At 41.1% G+C, this 18,155-nt stretch overlaps 1 protein-coding gene across 1 annotated transcript in view; it reads right to left on the reverse strand.

The window, feature by feature from the left end:
• Positions 1 to 17,859, reverse strand: part of LOC308661530 (heparan sulfate glucosamine 3-O-sulfotransferase 3A1-like) — a gene marked incomplete at both ends in the record, with an annotated part of 98,916 nt that extends 81,057 nt beyond the window's left edge. Inside the window, one exon of the mRNA XM_081316486.1 lies at positions 17,462 to 17,859. Within this exon, the coding sequence (XP_081172612.1) occupies positions 17,462 to 17,859 (398 nt within the window). The remainder of the gene's footprint in view (positions 1 to 17,461) is intronic.
• Between the last annotated feature and the right edge of the window lie 296 nt (positions 17,860 to 18,155).

Raw genomic sequence — 18,155 nt, forward strand, 5'->3', positions numbered from 1 at the left:
ACATTTCTTATCCTGATCCGTAAGCAAATAAAGAGGCTTTAATTGACTCATAGGCAGAGTTGCTGGAATGGCAGCAATTTTACTACAGTTGTTGCTGCTGAAAAGAGTTTAATCATACTGACTTAGTCTTTGCCCCAGTGTTACTATAATCTTCCATTGAAAAAGAAACATGGAGATCTTCCTGGGCTTTTTTTTTCCTTTTCTTTTTCCTTTTCTTAAAAAAAAAACTTACCGTACTTCATCTTTCCTTATTGTACTAGCTATCGTTCCTAATCTGCTTAAAACTGTAGGGGTCGCTGTTGTCTTCTTCTGTTAATTAAACGGAAAAGCGAACTAGAGGCTGATGTTAAAGACTGCTGTCTTCTAATTGCATATTCCTAACACGGGGTTCTGCTAATATATTTTAACATAAATATGCACAGACTACATCAGTATAGTTTAATTGTGCTGAGCCTCATTACAAATGGGTCTTTTGTGCTGACTATCAGAGAGTTTGGAAAGACACACAGACAATAAGCCAGAAGTTTAGGTCGGCTAGCTAGAGTACGTTCGGGCAGAGTGGGTGTGCTTCAGGTTCCTTCAATTAAACATTGTCATCTTGCAGGACAGAGGAAATGGGCCTTCTCTGTTGCTGCCCCCCCCCCTCAACCTCTGGAACAGCATCCTGTCCCACGAGATACATAAGGGCCCTAATTTCCTGGTATTCCAGAAAGTCCTTAAAAGCTGTCTCTGTTCACAAGCCTGCAGTTAGTATGTTTGTGAGGCTCCTGTTATGTTTTATTGTCAGTGTTGTTGTTCATGTGGACTGTCACATTTTCTATTATGTTTTAACTGTTTGAATTATGTAATTGAATTTGCTGCCAAGAGTCTATTGGAGGGAGCAGCCATAATACATTTAATTCATCATTATCATCATCATCATTCCAAAAAGTATACCAAAGAAAATGGGGTTGATCTCCTCCACATTTAACATTTTTGTTTAAGAGGTATTTCTAGCTTTTATCATGGAAGTTATAATTCTGATATTTCCTTTCCTTTGTACTGTTAAAAATATCAAATTACTCCAAACATAACAGTGTTTATATTTTGAAGAAGGGGGGAAAACCCCACATTTTGTAATTCCAATCCTCAAAATGTATTGCAGAAGACACTTGAAAAATATTGATAAATTAAGATTTCCTCCAGAAAACCTGAATTTCCATTCCCTAAAACCTTCAAAAAGAAGTTTGAAATTGATCTACAGTCATCTCATGAACCTCAAAATGTAGTCAACACTCAAGTTCTCCTGGTATTCATTATCTTTCTCTTTCATCTAATCAACAGCAAAAAAATACTCATCCTAGCTTGGGATGTAACCTTGGGAGATATCATCAATGGTTAAGTAACAGAAATCCTACCCCATAACTAAAGGGCATGGAACAAATTGCTAATTGCTTCCTCCATGTTTCCAAACTATGTATTTGTGAGTGTGCAGATTTGCAGAAACCAAAGATAAAACTTTGAGTGTTATACAAAGGAAGATTGAGTACTGTGTAACAAATGTAAGAAGTGCACTGAAATTTCCAGTCACTTCCTAGTCGCTAAGCTGCTATGCCTCTTTGAATTTAAAAGCCCCTCTAAGTTGTGGAAGTAACATTGTAACATACTGGCAACCTTGTAAGCAGATGTTCTTCCCAGTTGTTGTTGTTAGTTGCGAAGTCGTGTCCATCGTGACCCTATGGACAACGTTCCTCCAGGCCTTCCTGTCCTCTACCATCTTCTGGAGTCCATTTAAGCTCACGCCTACTGCTTCAGTAACTCCATCCAGCCACCTCATTCTCTGTCGTCCCCTTCTTCTATTGCCCTCAATCTTTCCCAGCATTAGGCTCTTCTCCAGTGAGTCCTTCCTTCTCATTAGGTGGCCAAAGTATTTGAGTTTTAGCTTCAGGATCTGGCCTTCTAAAGAGCAGTCAGGATTGATCTCCTCTAGGACTGACCGGTTTGATCGCCTTGCAGTCCAAGGGACTCACAGGAGTCTTCTCCAGCACCATAGTAGTTGTTACTATAAATAGATGTTACTATAGCAGCTACACTGGGGAACTGGAAGACAAACTCTGATCATCTACCAAAAGGTACCAGCTCCAGGAACAGATGAAGGCAAATACAGGTAATCCTTGACTTACAACAGTTCATTTAGTGACCATCAAAAGTTACAATGGCACTGAAAAAAAGTAACTTATGACCGTTTTTCACACTTACAACATTGCAGCATCCCCATGGTCATGTGATCAAAATTCAAAACTTGGCGACTCATATTTACGACAGTTGCAGTGTCCCAGAGTCATGTGAAACCAGATTCACTTAACAAACCATGTCATTAATTTAACAACTGTACTGATCATTTAACTGTGGCAAGAAAGGTCATAAAATGGGGCAAAATTCATTTAACAAATGTCTCACTTAGCCACAGAAGTTTTGGGCTCAATTATTAAAGGCCTATCTATAAGGAAAATGGATAGAAGGCATATATATACTGTACACACAACTCAAGAGCATGCAGAAACTCAATTATCCACAAGATATATTTTTCTAAAAAAAAGGAAAGAATTGTATTTTGAGAGAGAAAAAAGTCTTTTAAAAAATAGGTTGATAGTTGATGATGAAGTGCTCCATGTCTAAAGCTGATATTTCAGCACTAAGCAAAAAAAAAATGAACGGTTCTCCAGATGGTCAGAATGAACCCTGCAAAAAGCTCATACACAGGACAGAATTTCAGAACTGTTTTCCTGCCCTGTAAACCGCCCTGAGTCCTTCGGGAATAGGGCGGTATAGAAAACTAATTAAATAAATAAATAATGTCTACAGACTAACACGGTGGAGGACGCTGCCTCTGATACTGAAGAATACATAATCAATATGACTGATGGCCACCAATATGTGTGTCCACTCTGGATTTGTTTAAATCCTTTCAAACTGATCCAGGTTGATTAGCAAACACTACATTTTGTGTATGGGCATTCAACAAAGCTTGCAGTTTAACTCTGGATACACCTGTGTGTCCAGAATTTCCCAGCATCAGAATTCTGAGTTCTTTCATGAATTCTGCTAAGCAAAGGCTTTGATGCGTGGCTGGTTCTGATTGTTATTTTTTATTATTTATTTATTTTAATTCCATTTATATCCCGCCCTTCTCCGAAGACTCAGGGCGGCTTACAAGCTTAGCAGTAGCCTTCATTCTATATATATGCCTGCTTATTAGGGCTTTCACACACACCCCAAGCGGCATTATTACAAAGTCAGCTTAATTGCCCCCAACAATCTGGGTCCTCATTTTACCTACCTTGGAAGGATGGAAGGCTGAGTCAACCTTGAGCCTGGTGGGATGCGAACCTGCACTAATTGCAGGCAGCTGGTGTTACTTAAGGAGGCATTAGCCCACTGCTCCACCAAGGCTCTTTTGTCAAATAGATTAACTAATTTTGCTAAATGTAGAGTAGAACTGCTTATTTCATTCAACCTCTTTATAATCCCATCAAGGTCAATCCAGAATTTACTAAGGACATGTCCATCTCAGATTCACATCCACTGAAATGGTAGTCTCCCAACTTATCTACTTATTCCCAAAAAAAAACCAAAAAGAAATCATGAAGCTCAAATCATAGGTTTTTTTTCATATATTTCTTCACATTCCAGTCATTGTGTTGCTGAAGAGAGGTACGTTCTTGCACACTAGGTCCCTGAAAAATAATTGTATAAAAAAAATAGCTGACTCTCCAATTCCCAGGAATCTAATTGATAAAACATTAGCAGATGTATGTTCTCATACCGAGGTTTCAGGAACAGCATTTTAGAAGACAAGTGGCATCACAGTGATCCATACCCCATCGGACACGATAGGTGGTTATTCCATAGAGACACCTGTTTACATGTAACAAATACCGTCCCCGCTGAGATCAATATCCAATCTGTAGACAAGCTAAGCTAGGGGCAGGTTACAACATAGTTGAAATAATCAAGCCAAATTTTGCCAATCTTTTAGCTAGGTCTCAGGTGTCAGAGAACCTACCATGGGCAGGTTTTTTTCTATGACCCATTCCTGACTCTGGTGACTTCATGGATGAGTTATTGCAGTTTTCATGGCAAGATTTATAGAAGTAGTTTGCCCTGTCTTCTTCCTAGGGCTGAGAGAGAGAGAGATAGTCACCCAGCTGGCTTTCATGGAACTCTAAACTCACAGTCTCTTGCTTTCTAGCCTATATCTTAACTACTTCAACTAATTGGCTCTCATATTTGTACCAACAACCAACCAACAAGATCATGATCAAAAGCAGAACTTAAAAAGAAACCTGAATGATGAATAAACGAATGTTTAATCAAGAAATCAATGCTCTTGAAAAACACATTTCCCAATGCACTTTCAAATACAGCCAAAAGCCAGCCTTCACATTTTGTTCCTCTTGTACTACAACCTGAAAAGGAGCCATATGAAGTATGTACATTCCTGATGGGTAGTGGTGTTGGTAATGAATTATATCACATTGTCACACAACATCTTCTCTCAAGATAAGCTCTTATAGCCTATGTTAAAAAAAGAATGGAGGTATGTACTCTTAACAGCAGGCTTATTGTCTGAGTTTCCTTTTATTGTACGATGGGTACAGTGAAACTGCCCTCACATTGAAATGTTTTTTTCAAGATAAATACATTTATCAAAAAATTGTGAAAACTTCAAAAATTATTATTTACTAAATGTGTATTTGCTTCTGCATTCTCCGCTGGCACATTTCTGAGGCTGCACACTGTACAAAAGTATTTCCTCTGTAAGATATTGCATTAATGGCAATGAAATACTCTATATGCTATGTTTCTTTAGGATCACAAGATAAGCGATTTCACTGGATAGCTGCCAGAAATTATGTCCATGCAGGGTCTCCAGATTCAGGTGTTAATTTTCCAAGTCTAGAAAAAATACTTAAAAATACACGTGAAAAACCTCAGACCTTTAAATGTTTCATTTTTTGATCCTCTTTCAAAGCGTGTAAAATAGGATAACTGCACAGTTAAGAAAATATCCTTCCACAGACAGTCTCAGGTTTCAGGAGTAAAAAGGTTTTATTCTCTAAAAACCATCTATATATCACAGCCTCTGTAGGATTAAAAGGACTTAAATTGACATCCAGTCATATGCCATTCTCCCATTTTTCACTGCAGGAAACTTCTTTTAGCTAGGTGATTATATCTGCAATCACATTGAATTTGATAGTCCAATGGTGAAGTCCCATTGGACCCAAGATACCAACTTCAGAGAAAAAAGATACACTGCTCCCCATAATTTACTTTATTCTTGCCTCCATCATTATACATTCTATAACAAAAGTTTAGAGAAAACTGAATATGAAAAAAAGAAAACTAATAGTGATTATTTATCAGTATGCTCACTATCATTTTCTTGTTATTTCCCAAATGTTGCCCAATTTCTAAAATCCAGTTTGGGCTACATTTGTTTACATTGGTATTGGAGAAGGACATTTATATACATTTTTGCACACATTTTTTCTTAATCCACACTTCACTGTGTGCACTTTTTCTGAGTTTTCCATCTAATGAAATGTGTTCGTGTGCATACTTTAATATAATTACTCTAGTTCAGTAAGGACCTTTTTCAATACTCACATTATTCTATATATTTATGAAACACGAAGAATTCTGAAAAATACATTTCAGCATGCACATGTTTTGGGTTGACTTATCATATGGTAAATGCAAATTGGATATATTTCTAAGGGGAAAAACAATTGTCACCCGTTTTCACTTGGACATACATTCCACCAAGTTTGATTCCCATAGCTGGTAATCATACAACTGCAACCTAAATATTCCTGTCCTGACCCTCTAATGTGAAAGATTTCTGATGATAACATGGACCTTTCATTGCTAAATGTATACTGATCCCAGCTCGGGAGCCCTTTTGTTTTACTCCTGTCTGCTTGATGGGAAACAAACCATTTTTGCCATGCAACAAAGACAAATTGCTTGCTGAGCCAACAAGCTATTTTCATATTAACTTGCCAGAGGATACAACTTTATTAACTTCAAATGACAGAAGCACGTGGGAGAAGCATCTGCAAATTGCAAATAAGGCAATTACCCTATGGCTTTCTTGTTTATTTCCTCACTGTGGCTTCTTCTTTTTTTTTCTGAGGAATGAAAAATGGAGCCCATTAAAAATATTTGATTGGATTTGATTAAAGTTATCTTCTCAGGTAACTTCTATACCCAAAAGCCTTATTTTTTTAAAAAAACAAAACTCTCCCATTCTGAAATTGCTTTGTTTAAATCAATGAGCGGATTGGTCATGACTGAAGACTTGCTGGAACCCCAGCTGCAGAAAATGGAAAGAACAGTCCTTTTCAGGAGAACTACTAAGTGAGGAGTCAGTAGAGGAACACTATGCCAGTGGAATGGCAGAAAGAGGGCTCAGATTTTTTTTTTATTTTATTGTTTCAAGAGCTAGGAAACCTCTCAGAGGTGGAATGAGAGGAAGATCTTTCCAAAAGAAGTATTTTCCATCTCTTTATTTCTGCAGCCCTGTTTTCTCAGTGTCTTGTAATGGGGGATTGAGACCTGAACATTGGCTCAATTCTTTTGGTCTTCCACTCCATGATAACCAATTGCACATGTGCAATCTAGCTGTTACCTCATGATCTTTTATTTTTGTTGTAAATTCCATTCACAGACTTTTTAATAATAATAATAAAATAATAATAATAATAATAATAATAATAATAATAATAATAATAATAATAATAATAATAATAATAATAATAAAATAATAATAATAATAATAATAATAATAATAATAATAATAATAATAATAATAATAATAATAATAATAATAATAATAATAGAAGATCAATGGCACAATGGAAGACAGTTGCAGGTCAATGGTGAAAGACTGGGAGAGGTTAATATCAAGAGAGGAATATTTCAAGGAGATTCATTATCACCACTACTATTTACTATTTCCTCTGTCAACAATACTGAATAACTCAGGACATGGCAAACAAACATCAAAAACATCTGCCAGACTATCCCACCTCCCTTACATGGATGATCTGAAGCTGTATGGAAAAACATAATCTGAAATAGAATTGATGCTGAACACTGTCCGTATATATAGCCAAGATATTGCAATGGAGTTTGGCTTGGACAAATGTGCCACACTTACTCTCAAACAAGGAAAAATAGTAAAAACTGAAGGAGGTAAGATGCTCCACAAAAATAACATTAAGAGTCTGGATGAGGAAGATTACTACAAATACTTGGGTATCCTTCAAGCTGACAACATCAAGCACACTGAAGTCAAGAAAAAGATTAGAGGTAAATGCATCAAGAGAGTGAAGATCTTAAAGTCCAAACTCAATGGAGGAAATATCGTGAAGGCAATCAACACCTGGGCAATTCCAGTCATTAGATACACAGCTAGAATAGTGGACTGGACTCAAGCAGAACTAAAAGCAATGGATAGGAAGACCAGAAAAATAATGACAATGAATCATGCCCTTCATCCATGCAGTGACATTGACAGACTCTATCTACCAAGGCAAATAGGTGGACGTGGAATGCTGCAAGTGCATCAGATGGTTGAAGAAATAAAAATGGCTTTGGAAGAACATCTGAAGGACAATGATGAAGATGCACTGAAATTAATATATCAGGAAGGCTTACTGAATACTGGAGAGACCAAACTAGCCTACAAGAAAGACCAAATGAAGAACAGAATAGAGGCATGAGAAGACAAAGCACTACATGGCCAGTACATTAAAAAAAATAGCTGGGAAAGCAGGTAATAACAAGACCTGGCAATGGCTAAGAGCAGGAAAGTTGAAGAAAGAGATCGAGGGACTAATTCTGGCTGCACAAGAGCAAGCCTTAAGGACAAATGCATACAAAGTCAAAATTGAGAAGACAGCAACAGACAGTAAGTGCCGCCTATGCAAAGAAGCTTAAGAAACAGTGGACCACCTGGTAAGCTGCTGCAAGAAGATCTCACAGACTGACTACAAGCAGCGGCATGACAAAGTAGCAACAATGGTGCATTTGGAAGATCTGCAAAAAATATCATTTGCCTGTAAGCAAAAATTGGTGGGATCATAAAATAGAGAAAGTAATAGAAAATGATAAAGTTAAACTGCTCTGGGACTTCAGAATTCAAACAGACAAGCACCTGCAGCATAACACCCCGGACTTAACAATTGTCAATAAGAAAGCTAAAAAAGTCTGGATAGTGGATGTGGCAGTGCCTGGAGACAGCAGAACAGATGAGAAAGAACTGGAGAAGATAACAAAATACAAAGACCTACAAATAGAAATAGAAAGACTTTTGTGGCAAAGGCAAACAAAGGTAGTACCAATAATAATAGGCGTCTTGGGTGCAATCCCAAAACAACTGGAGCACCACTTGAACACCACTGGCATTGACAAATTTGCCATTAGTCAATTGCAAAAGGCGGCCTTAGTAGGAACTGATTCCATCCTGCGACAATATCTGTAATACCATCAAACATTCACATCTGCCTATCCCAGGTCCTTGGTAAGGACTCGATAGGTAGACAAAAATGCCAAATCCAGTCTGAACATCTGGCTGTGTGATGATCAAAAACAACAACAACAACAACAACAACAACAACAACAACAAAAACAACAACAACAACAATAATAATAATAATAATAATAATAATAATGCAGTTGGAAGGGAGCTTGGAGATCTTCTAGTCCAACCCCTGCTCAGGCAGGAAACCCTATACCATTTCAGATAAATGGTTGTCCAGTCTCTTAAAAACTTCCAATGTTGGAGCATTCACAACTTCTGGGAAATTCTTCTACTGAGTTCGGTCCCATGTTGTATATTTTCTATGTAAGCCAGGACGGAGGCCCATCTCATGACCATGATGGAATAATCTGATGGGGGGAGGAAGGGCTGAAGTAGAATGACATACTGTATCACTTTCTTTTCCAGTGTTCCTAGGAAGAATGCAGCTGACCTATACAACAGGTCCATGGCACATATATTCCAGGTTTTCAGTGTCACAAAATGGATCTGGGAATGGGCACATGCGCTGCTGGGCAGGGCACATTTGGCATGTGTAAGTAGACCTAAGTGGGGTCAGTATGGGAGCAAGTTGCAGCAGGTGGAAGCATTTAGATGATCATGACTTATCTCAAAAACAAGCAAAACCTTCAGATTTAATCCCAGAAGTGTAGAATAGATTAGGCAATTGAAAAAAAAATCCCTGAAAACAGCAATGGCTACTGTTTCTGTGTTGTTCCCAAGAGAACTATTTGGATATCACTTGGTCTCAATGAGAGAATATTTATATTTTTGTATACCCAGGAAGTTGAGTATTGACTCCTTTCCTCAAAGAGTCAGGTCCATGCATATAAAACATGAGCAATCCCTTCCAATTAGTGCTCCTTTGCTATGCTCCTGGATTCTATGGCTATGTTATTGGGGAAGACAGATGAAAGTCCTAGGACAGGGGTGTCAAACTGCTGGCCCACGGGCTGGTTACATCATGCAGAGACCATGCCCACCCCAGCTTCGGCAATGCAAAAAAAAAAAGTCACAATACGTTGCGACACATCACGTAACGCGGCGAGTTTGACACCCATGTCCTAGGATATCTAACGTGGTACGGTAATTAGGCTCCTGCTCTTTGGACTTTGCAAGGTGTGCTGAAGATTTGGGAACCGTCTCTCTTTATTCTCCAGTGTGATTTTTAAAGAGAACATGGGGATGTTCTTCCTGGGTGGAGTCAGAGTTCTACATCTTCTGTTCTGAGTCCAGAGAACCACCAGGGATTGCTTTTATCAGGGACATTTATGGCAGATTTGCTAGTCCATCCCACCATGGTTTCTTGTCAAAACAACATTTTCATCAATGGGCTATGGGGTATCCTGTCCAAGTATCCTCCCTGCTGAGTTACATGGATCTCAAAACTTATTGGCCAGCCTATCCAGTATTAATGTTTTGCTAAAAACAGAACAAATAAGAGGTATGAATGTTTTAAGAGAGGCTTCTGTGCTCTCGGAGTGGGAGTACTAAAGTTGTTGATGGTTATGTACCTGGGTGTAGAGTGGAAGCAAAGCAGAAAACTAGGACATACACTCTGTAATCAGTTTGCTGGCAGTTCCAGTGTAGACAGTGATGGAGATGTGGTTAATATCTCCAGAAACACTGAAAGCATGAATATGTTTTTCCTAGAAGTCATCACTTTTCCTCCCAAGCAGAGTATGGATTTAAATTGGCAGCCAGCATTAACACTTCAGCTCTAAAGTAATCCTCGATCTGCTCTGGTAAACCCATCATTGTGAACCTGTGAATCAAAGTAGCTTTAAGTATTTTGTCAAAATAAGCTATATCAGAAAGAATGCATTTGCTGAGATTGCATTACACTGTGACACAGTGATTTCTTTAATTAAAGGATTACTGCATTAATAAACACAATTGTCTGAGTTTATATTACATGCCAAATGGTAAACTAGGGTTTGCTCACTGTGGCTGGCTCAAAATGAATTGTGAATTGGTTAACCATGGTTTACTGAACACATTTGTATTAGTTGTATTCATACACTACACTAAGCCAATATCAAATCAACTACCTTATGTCTTACCATGATATGTGAGCCAGATCAGAGCACAACAAAAATATCAGCCGTCAGAGAGGGAGACTGTTATCCAAATTTTCCCCCCAAAATGTTCAAAAACAAAATCAAGAAAACATTTTGAGCTATTATGTTCATACAATTCTATAAAACACTACAAAGGATAATGCTGTGCAGGTGATGGGAGAATGAGTACATCCAGACTACTTGGCATTATTCATTATTGGCTGCATTCACATATGTTACTAAGCCAACATTTCCGCCTGCTGTGAACACCTCCATTGTTTCCACTTGGCTTCTCCCAAGAAGCTCCTTCTGTGGTTTGTTTAGCATGCCATCAAAAGAAGAAAGACTGCAGTGTTACTTCCTAACAAGCTTGTTAGGAGAAGAACAAGCCAGAAGATGTTAAGCAAACCTTGGAAAGTACTTCTAACACAGTTTGTTTAGCCACTCCCCCTTATAGGAGGAGCCCCTGAGTGACAAACCAGTTGCTTAGTCATGGTAAGTCAGAGTTCTTTGTGTGTAAGATTTCATTTAATCACAGTGTTTTGAATCAATTATCAGTGACCAGGAAAGCAGTCTAATAATTTGCAGGTAATATGTTTAAGCTGCATGGTGATGTTCCTAAGGACAAGGCAAATTAATCAAGCTCTCACTCTGTTAGTAATTTTTTTTTAAAAGTAGTATTCAAATCACTTGTGCCTATTTTAAAAAAAACCCTGGGGGAAAACATTTTCTACTACTATCAAAATATTGATTCAAAGCATTCTCTTTTGGCTCAGCATAAACATGTGCCTAGTTTACACTACTCTCTGCCCTCAGAATACGGATGGAAAATGTGTGTGTCCATTCCCAGGCAAGTCTAGCAACCTAGATACTATGCCAGTCTGTTCTAGCTCAGGACCATCTAGATGTGGTTCCAGATGTTGAAACTAGAACTCCCAGAATTTGAGAATACAACTCTCTGTCAGCAAGGCTGTTAACTCTTCTGTACTATATTATGCCAGCTTTCCTAACATGTAATTACTAGGAAGTACAAGGCAATTGACATTTAGGACAAGAATCTTTTCAACACACATACACACACACCATAATAGCAAGTTTAGGGTAACTACAGATCACCACCAGATCATTCCTATCAAAATTTACCTTGTCAGTGTCTATACTGGACAATGCATAGAGATAATGGCCTTAAGTTATAGTTATCCAGATTTATTTTAATACAAGGAAAAACATTGGCAGGAACATTAGCAAAACACTGGGACTGTCTACCAGTCCTAGGTCATTCTTTTCTGCAAATTGCAAGGGGTTGGATTACCTGGCTTTGTTGTCCCTTCCAGCCCCATAATTGTCCCTTCTAGCCCCATGATTCTATGATTGTACTTCCCAAGTGCAGTCCTGGCTTTTGCGAGTCGACTAACAGGGCAGTGTAAAAGGTGGATTGCAGCCTTTTCCCTGTATCCTATTTTCTTGAACACAAAGCCAGCCCTAGCATAGTGATTGCAAACAGCAAGGTGCTCTGACTTTAGCCCAGAACAGGAAGAGTTAAGGAGTAAGGATGTACCAAATGAGAAAGCACCTGCTGCCACTTTAGGAATTAACATTAGTCTTTGCAGCTCAGGAGTTGGAGCCAGACATTGATCAGCTCAGCTGCAGGAAAGCTGCTGAAAACTAACACCACTGTGGGTACACAGGAACACAATGTGGATGCCTACGAGGACAACCTGTGGAGTAAAGTGGAGTGGAGTGCTCATAAGTTGCTGCTTCAGCTTGCAGAGCGAAGTTCTGTCTGAACAATCTTAATGAGAAATAGGAAATGGAGACAGGGCTATCCATCATTTTTTTTCCCCAGTGGGATTGCAACACTTCTACAATTGTACCCTACAAACACCCATTCCCAATTATAATACTTTTATTCAGACACAAAATATTGACACTTGAGTGAATAGAAATTGAAATAAGGAAGAACTACTGGAGAGTGATAAAGCAAGTCTTTTACACACAGGAATTCCCAAGTTTCACACACATACACACACACATTTGTTCAGATATATTTGTGTGTGTGTGTGTGTGTGTGTGTGTGTGTGTGTGTGTGAGAGAGAGAGAGAGAGAGAGAGAGAGAGAGAGAGAGAGAGAGAGAGAGAGAGAGAGAGCTTTCCATAGAAGGCTGGGAAAATTGATAGCTGGACTCTTTTTAGTTAAAGAAGAGGAGCCAGGACTGAGTTAACTAGACCAATAGACAGACTCTTTATAAACAGTTTCCTAGGCTCTTAAAGACATCTGGCTCTTCGTAAAATGAACATCTGACTCCACTATCAATTATTGATTGAAAACCATATGTCCCAACCCAAGGAAAGTTAATAGTGTTTGGTTTTTACTGAGACAATTGATTAATTTAAATTTTACTGATTTCAATTAAATTCTCTAAACTGCGCTTTACAATCCTTAGAAAGATAGTTTGGAAAGTAGCAGAAATTTTCTGCAAAAGTTTATTTTACTGTTACTCTGAGTATCTTAAGAGAGCAAATAGCACTGCTGAAATATTTACAAGAGAAGAAAGGCGTTTAATTGCACTAATTTCTTACCATCTGTCCAAATGTTGTCCAAAGCAGGGGAGGGGGTGAGGGAGATCAGGCACATATACTTGAAATGATAAATTAATTTTTACACTTACAGTTTTTAAAAATCAGCAAGCCTTACTTTGGATTTTTAAATCTAGGAGTAAAAGTCAAATCATATAAAACTTTTCTATTCCGCTAATAGGAAGGAAGGAAGGAAGGAAGGAAGGAAGGAAGGAAGGAAGGAAGGAAGGAGAAGGAAAGAAGGAAGGAGTCACTAACAACAGTATCTTTCTTGCAGAGCAGGGCTTTTCAAAGTGGTACGGGCACCACCTGTGGTACATTGGCACCTGGCAGGTGGTACATGACCATCCTAGAAAAGTGGTAGCAGCGGGGGGATGAGCTGAACTGGTGGCAGCACCGCACAAGCCTGAACGAGAGATGGCTGGAGCTGCAGGGCTGTCAGGGCTCACCGAAAGCCCCCAAATCAGCGCTTCTTCAGAGCTGTCAGGGCTCAGTGGAAGTGCCAGGATCAGCACCAGGCTCCAGCTGGAGCTCGGCACTGATCCTGGCGCTTCTGCTGAGCCCAGAAGAAGCACCGATCAGCTGGAATGTTGCAGCATCTCCAGGGTCTTGTGATTTACATTCAGATGCTTGGCAACTAATTCATATTTATGATGGTTACAGTGTCCCAGGGTCATGTGAAGGGACCAAAACTTGCTGCAGCCACCCAGCAGATGGGGGAGATAATAACCAAACACCCCCCACCCCACCCCCTCTGCCAATCCTCAACAGAAATGCTCACAACAATGAAAACCTCGGACAGGAGGAAGAGCTCTGCCAGGCGGGCAGGCAGGTGTCTTGCTCGGCTGTGGCTTGGGGGGCACTTTTTTCAGTGCCATTGTAATTTTGAACAGTCACTAAGCAAACTGTTATAAGTTGAGGACTACCTGTACTTCATCACTTTTTTCCTTTTTTTTTTTTTTGGTCATCAAGTTTTTGACACCTTGCTAGGCGACTGGTGGTACTTGGATATTGCCATATCCTAAAAGTGGTACAATGGGCGAAAAGGTTGAAAAGTCACATAGCCTTGGTGGAGCAGTGGGCTGATGCCTCCTTAAGTAACACCAGCTGCCTGCAATTAGTGCAGGTTCGCATCCCACCAGGCTCAAGGTTGACTCAGCCTTCCATCCCTCCGAGGTAGGTAAAATGAGGACCCAGATTGTTGGGGGCAATAAGCTGACTTTGTAAAAATGCCGCTTGGGGTGTGTGTGAAAGCCCTAACAAGCAGGCATATACATAGAATGAAGGCTACTGCTAAGCTTGTAAGCCGCCCTGAGTCTTCGGAGAAGGGCGGGATATAAATGTAATAAAAAAAATGTAATCCACATTTTAGCTGACTGCATGATTCAGAAAATTGGTCTAATTGAGCAAACTATGGGTAATTTGTGCGATGTGAATCTAGCTGCTGATGATGTAAAATCAGATTTCTATATTGCCTGCCTCTCAAAATGTAAACATATATGGACAAATATTGGTTCATTAGAATACACATCCAAATTAAAAGCATCTCTCTTCAATCTCCTCCCAAGTACTAAGTCATTTCATACAGGCACTCACTATATTGTTGGTGAAAACTTCCTGCACTGAAATATTTGTTTAGTACCTATCTCTTTTTCTGCCTGTTCCCTTCTCATCCCAATGGAGACCTTGATTAATTATTTTTGTTGTTCATGCTCACACACCTCTTCTTTACCTCTGAAGATAAGGATGAAGACACCTTGGGACAGATACAGTGCAAGGTTACTTCCAATGCTGATGCTGAAAAAAGTCAGATATGAACAGGGTTGATGGCTTGTGGGGGCGGGGAAAGTAGATTCATGGAAGGAATGTAGTTTACTTAAGGATTTATTTACTGGAATGGACAAGTCTGCAGGTCAATTTAATTTGTCTGCAGTATTTATACAAGATGATCAGAGTAGGTGAAAGAGCCAAGCTGACAATCTGAAACCAGTTGGACCACTTCAGCTGGTAAAACTTATATATTGGAATCTATACAGTTTGTTCAAGGAGTTTGTGGAGCCATGGGTTTTTTTTATTAGTGCTACCAGCTCTGTGCCCCAAAGTCCAAATCTCCAGTAAAGGGCAAGATATAGATAGATAGATAGATAGATAGATAGATAGATAGATAGATAGATAGATAGATAGCAGACAGACAGACAGACAGATACACCGCCCTGAGTCCTCTAGGAGAAGGGCGGTATATAAATCATATATATATATATATATATATATATATATATATATATATATATATATATATATATATATATATATATATATATATATATATATAAAGGTAAAGGTAAAGGTTCCCCCGCACATGCGTGCTAGTCGTTTCCGACTCTAGGGGCCGGTGCTCATCTCCGTTTCAAAGCCGAAGAGCCAGCGTATGTACCGCCCTTTCCCGAAGGACTCAGGGCAGTTTACAGGGCATTTAAAACAACCAATACAAAAGTTAAAAACAAATTAAAAAAGATTAAATCATCCCTAGAATTAAAACCCCAGTTAAAAAATTCTCAGCCTGGGCCGGAGAGCTCAAAGAGCCAGGTTTTCAGGTCCCGGCGAAATGTGCGGAGGTCGGGGGCAGTCCTAAGCTCCACGGGCAGCTGGTTCCAGAGGGCAGGCGCACCCACAGAGAAGGCCCTTCCCCTGGGTGTTATCCGCCGACAGTCTTTTATCGGCGGCACCCTGAGAAGACCCTCCCTGTGGGAGCGCACAGGACGAAGGGAGCTTGATGCTGGCAGCAGGTGTTCCCTCAGATATCCTGGACCCAAGCCATTCAGGGCTTTATAGGTCATCACCAGCATATATATATATATATAAAACCTCCCATCCCTCTTTAATACCATCTCATGATTAGATTATTATAGCCCAGGTTTGGTAGCCCTAATATCAAGAACTAGTTTTGGAAGATATTTGGAGTGGCGTGTGCGTGTTTGTGTGTGCAGGGAATGCCATACTGGGCACAAGAATGAACTAAGAGCCATGGGTTGAAGAGTTCACAGACAGGGATGAGGGTGGTATTTGGGGTTGGAGAAAGTAAGTTCTAAACATGCTCTTACCTCTTAATTCATTCAACAGAATAAAATAAATAAACTCTGCCTACAGCTTCTTTCTCTTCCTGTAGAATATCATGGACCAAATAGCAGGCTTGACATGAGGGTTTGGGATAAATGTTGCAGACAATTTCCTCTTCTAATATTTTATAAAGGAGGTTGCTAGATAGGAAGACGAAGGTGAGTTTAAGAATGGGTCCCAGGACATTACAGCGGTAGGGGGAGGGCTACTGCTTAAGGGGAGGGGGGGCAGAGGACAAGCGGACAAAGAGAACTGAGGGAGTTGAATTTAAGGGAAGAAGTAATGAAGTTATATGTGTGGGGTTTTTTTGTGGGGAGGGGTTAGAAATCAAGGTCCCCAGGTGGACCTTAATGATTGGGATGATTTCTTATCTACTTGATAAGAATAAGAGATAAGAGATCATCCCAATGCAGAGGCTGCCCTGGAACTATAGGAAAGAAAGGATTACAGACTTAATAACCCTAGAAGGAAAAAGGAGGTGGTGAGTATGTAAAATACGAGGGAGTGGGATTTGCTAGGACCGAGTTGTAAAAGGCAGTTTTCTACTGGATTACTTGAGAATACACCCTGTAAGAATCCCAAAGACATATACACAAACCCAAGATATTTAGAGATCCAGATGCCCTTTTCTCCCTGAATACCAAGCTTATTTCAACGCAGGAACACATACCTACATTTCTGAACGAGACCAAAGATAACTTTGCACGTGCTCAGAAACAATCGCACTTCCCATCACTTCACCCCTTGGTTCCCTCTCAGCCTGCTCGGTTTCGCCTACCAAGAAGCCAACAATGCCCGGGATGCACACGTTTAGTGTGGATATTCATCGGACAGAGCTGAAGAGAATTCCTCCCAGATGCGGATCCTGGCTTCTTCTCTCTACTGGATGTGTGAGGCTGGCTGTCAACGAAGCTCTAAATTTAGAGCTGGGCAACTCGGAAAAGCAAAAGGGAGGCCGCCGCTGGTTTCCCAGCGAGTTTTCCAAGCTATCCCAACCACCCAGGGAAGGAGAGGAAGGGAAGCCCGGGCGCCCTTCGTGCCGCGCCCGGCACACCCAAGGAGGCTGGGAGCCCTGCCCTGCTGGCGCCATTCGTGAGCAGCCGGAGCCACGTACGTACCGGTACCAGGCGAGTCCCCGGCCGTAGTTCCGATCGAAGAAGTGCGGCTCGGCGCCGGCCGCCCTCACATCCGGATGCACCCGCAGAAACTCGAGCAGCGCTCGGGTGCCGCCCTTCTTCACGCCGATGATCACCGCTTGCGGCAGCCGCTTGTTGCCTTCTCCCGCCGGCTGGGCTTGCAGTAAGGGATCCCGGGGCGTGCCAGCCGCCTCTTCGCCTTGAGCGACGGGAATCGGGGCCGGATCCCGGGTGAGGACGCGCGCTGCCCCGGCTAGGCAATAGCTGGCGTAGAGAGACATGAGCACGGAGCCCAGCACCAGCAGCAGCTTCCGCAAGGCGCGGCGGGGCAGGGGCTCGGGGCCAGAGGAAGAGACGGGGGGCGTCCCTCCCCGGGCCATGCTAGGCGGGCCCCCGCGCCGGGGCCATCGCCCCCTCCTCTCAGCCGCTTTGCGCTCGGCGGGGAGCGGACAGCCCCATGGACGGGCGATCTGGAGCCGGAGCCGCCGCCGTGAGGATGGCGAGGAGAGCTGGGGTGGCCCCTTCCTCCCAACCGGGGGAGTTCACGGGCGCCTCATTCCGGCGCGCTGGCGGCAAGCCGCGGGCTTCTGCTCCGACGGCGAAAAGGGCCGAAGGGAAAGGGGAGGGGAAGGCTGCCTTGCGGGGATTAAGCCAGGGCCTGGCAGCGACGGGAGCA

This window comes from Vipera berus (assembly GCF_964194415.1).
Source record: "Vipera berus genome assembly, chromosome: 2".
Lineage (NCBI taxonomy): Eukaryota > Metazoa > Chordata > Lepidosauria > Squamata > Viperidae > Vipera > Vipera berus.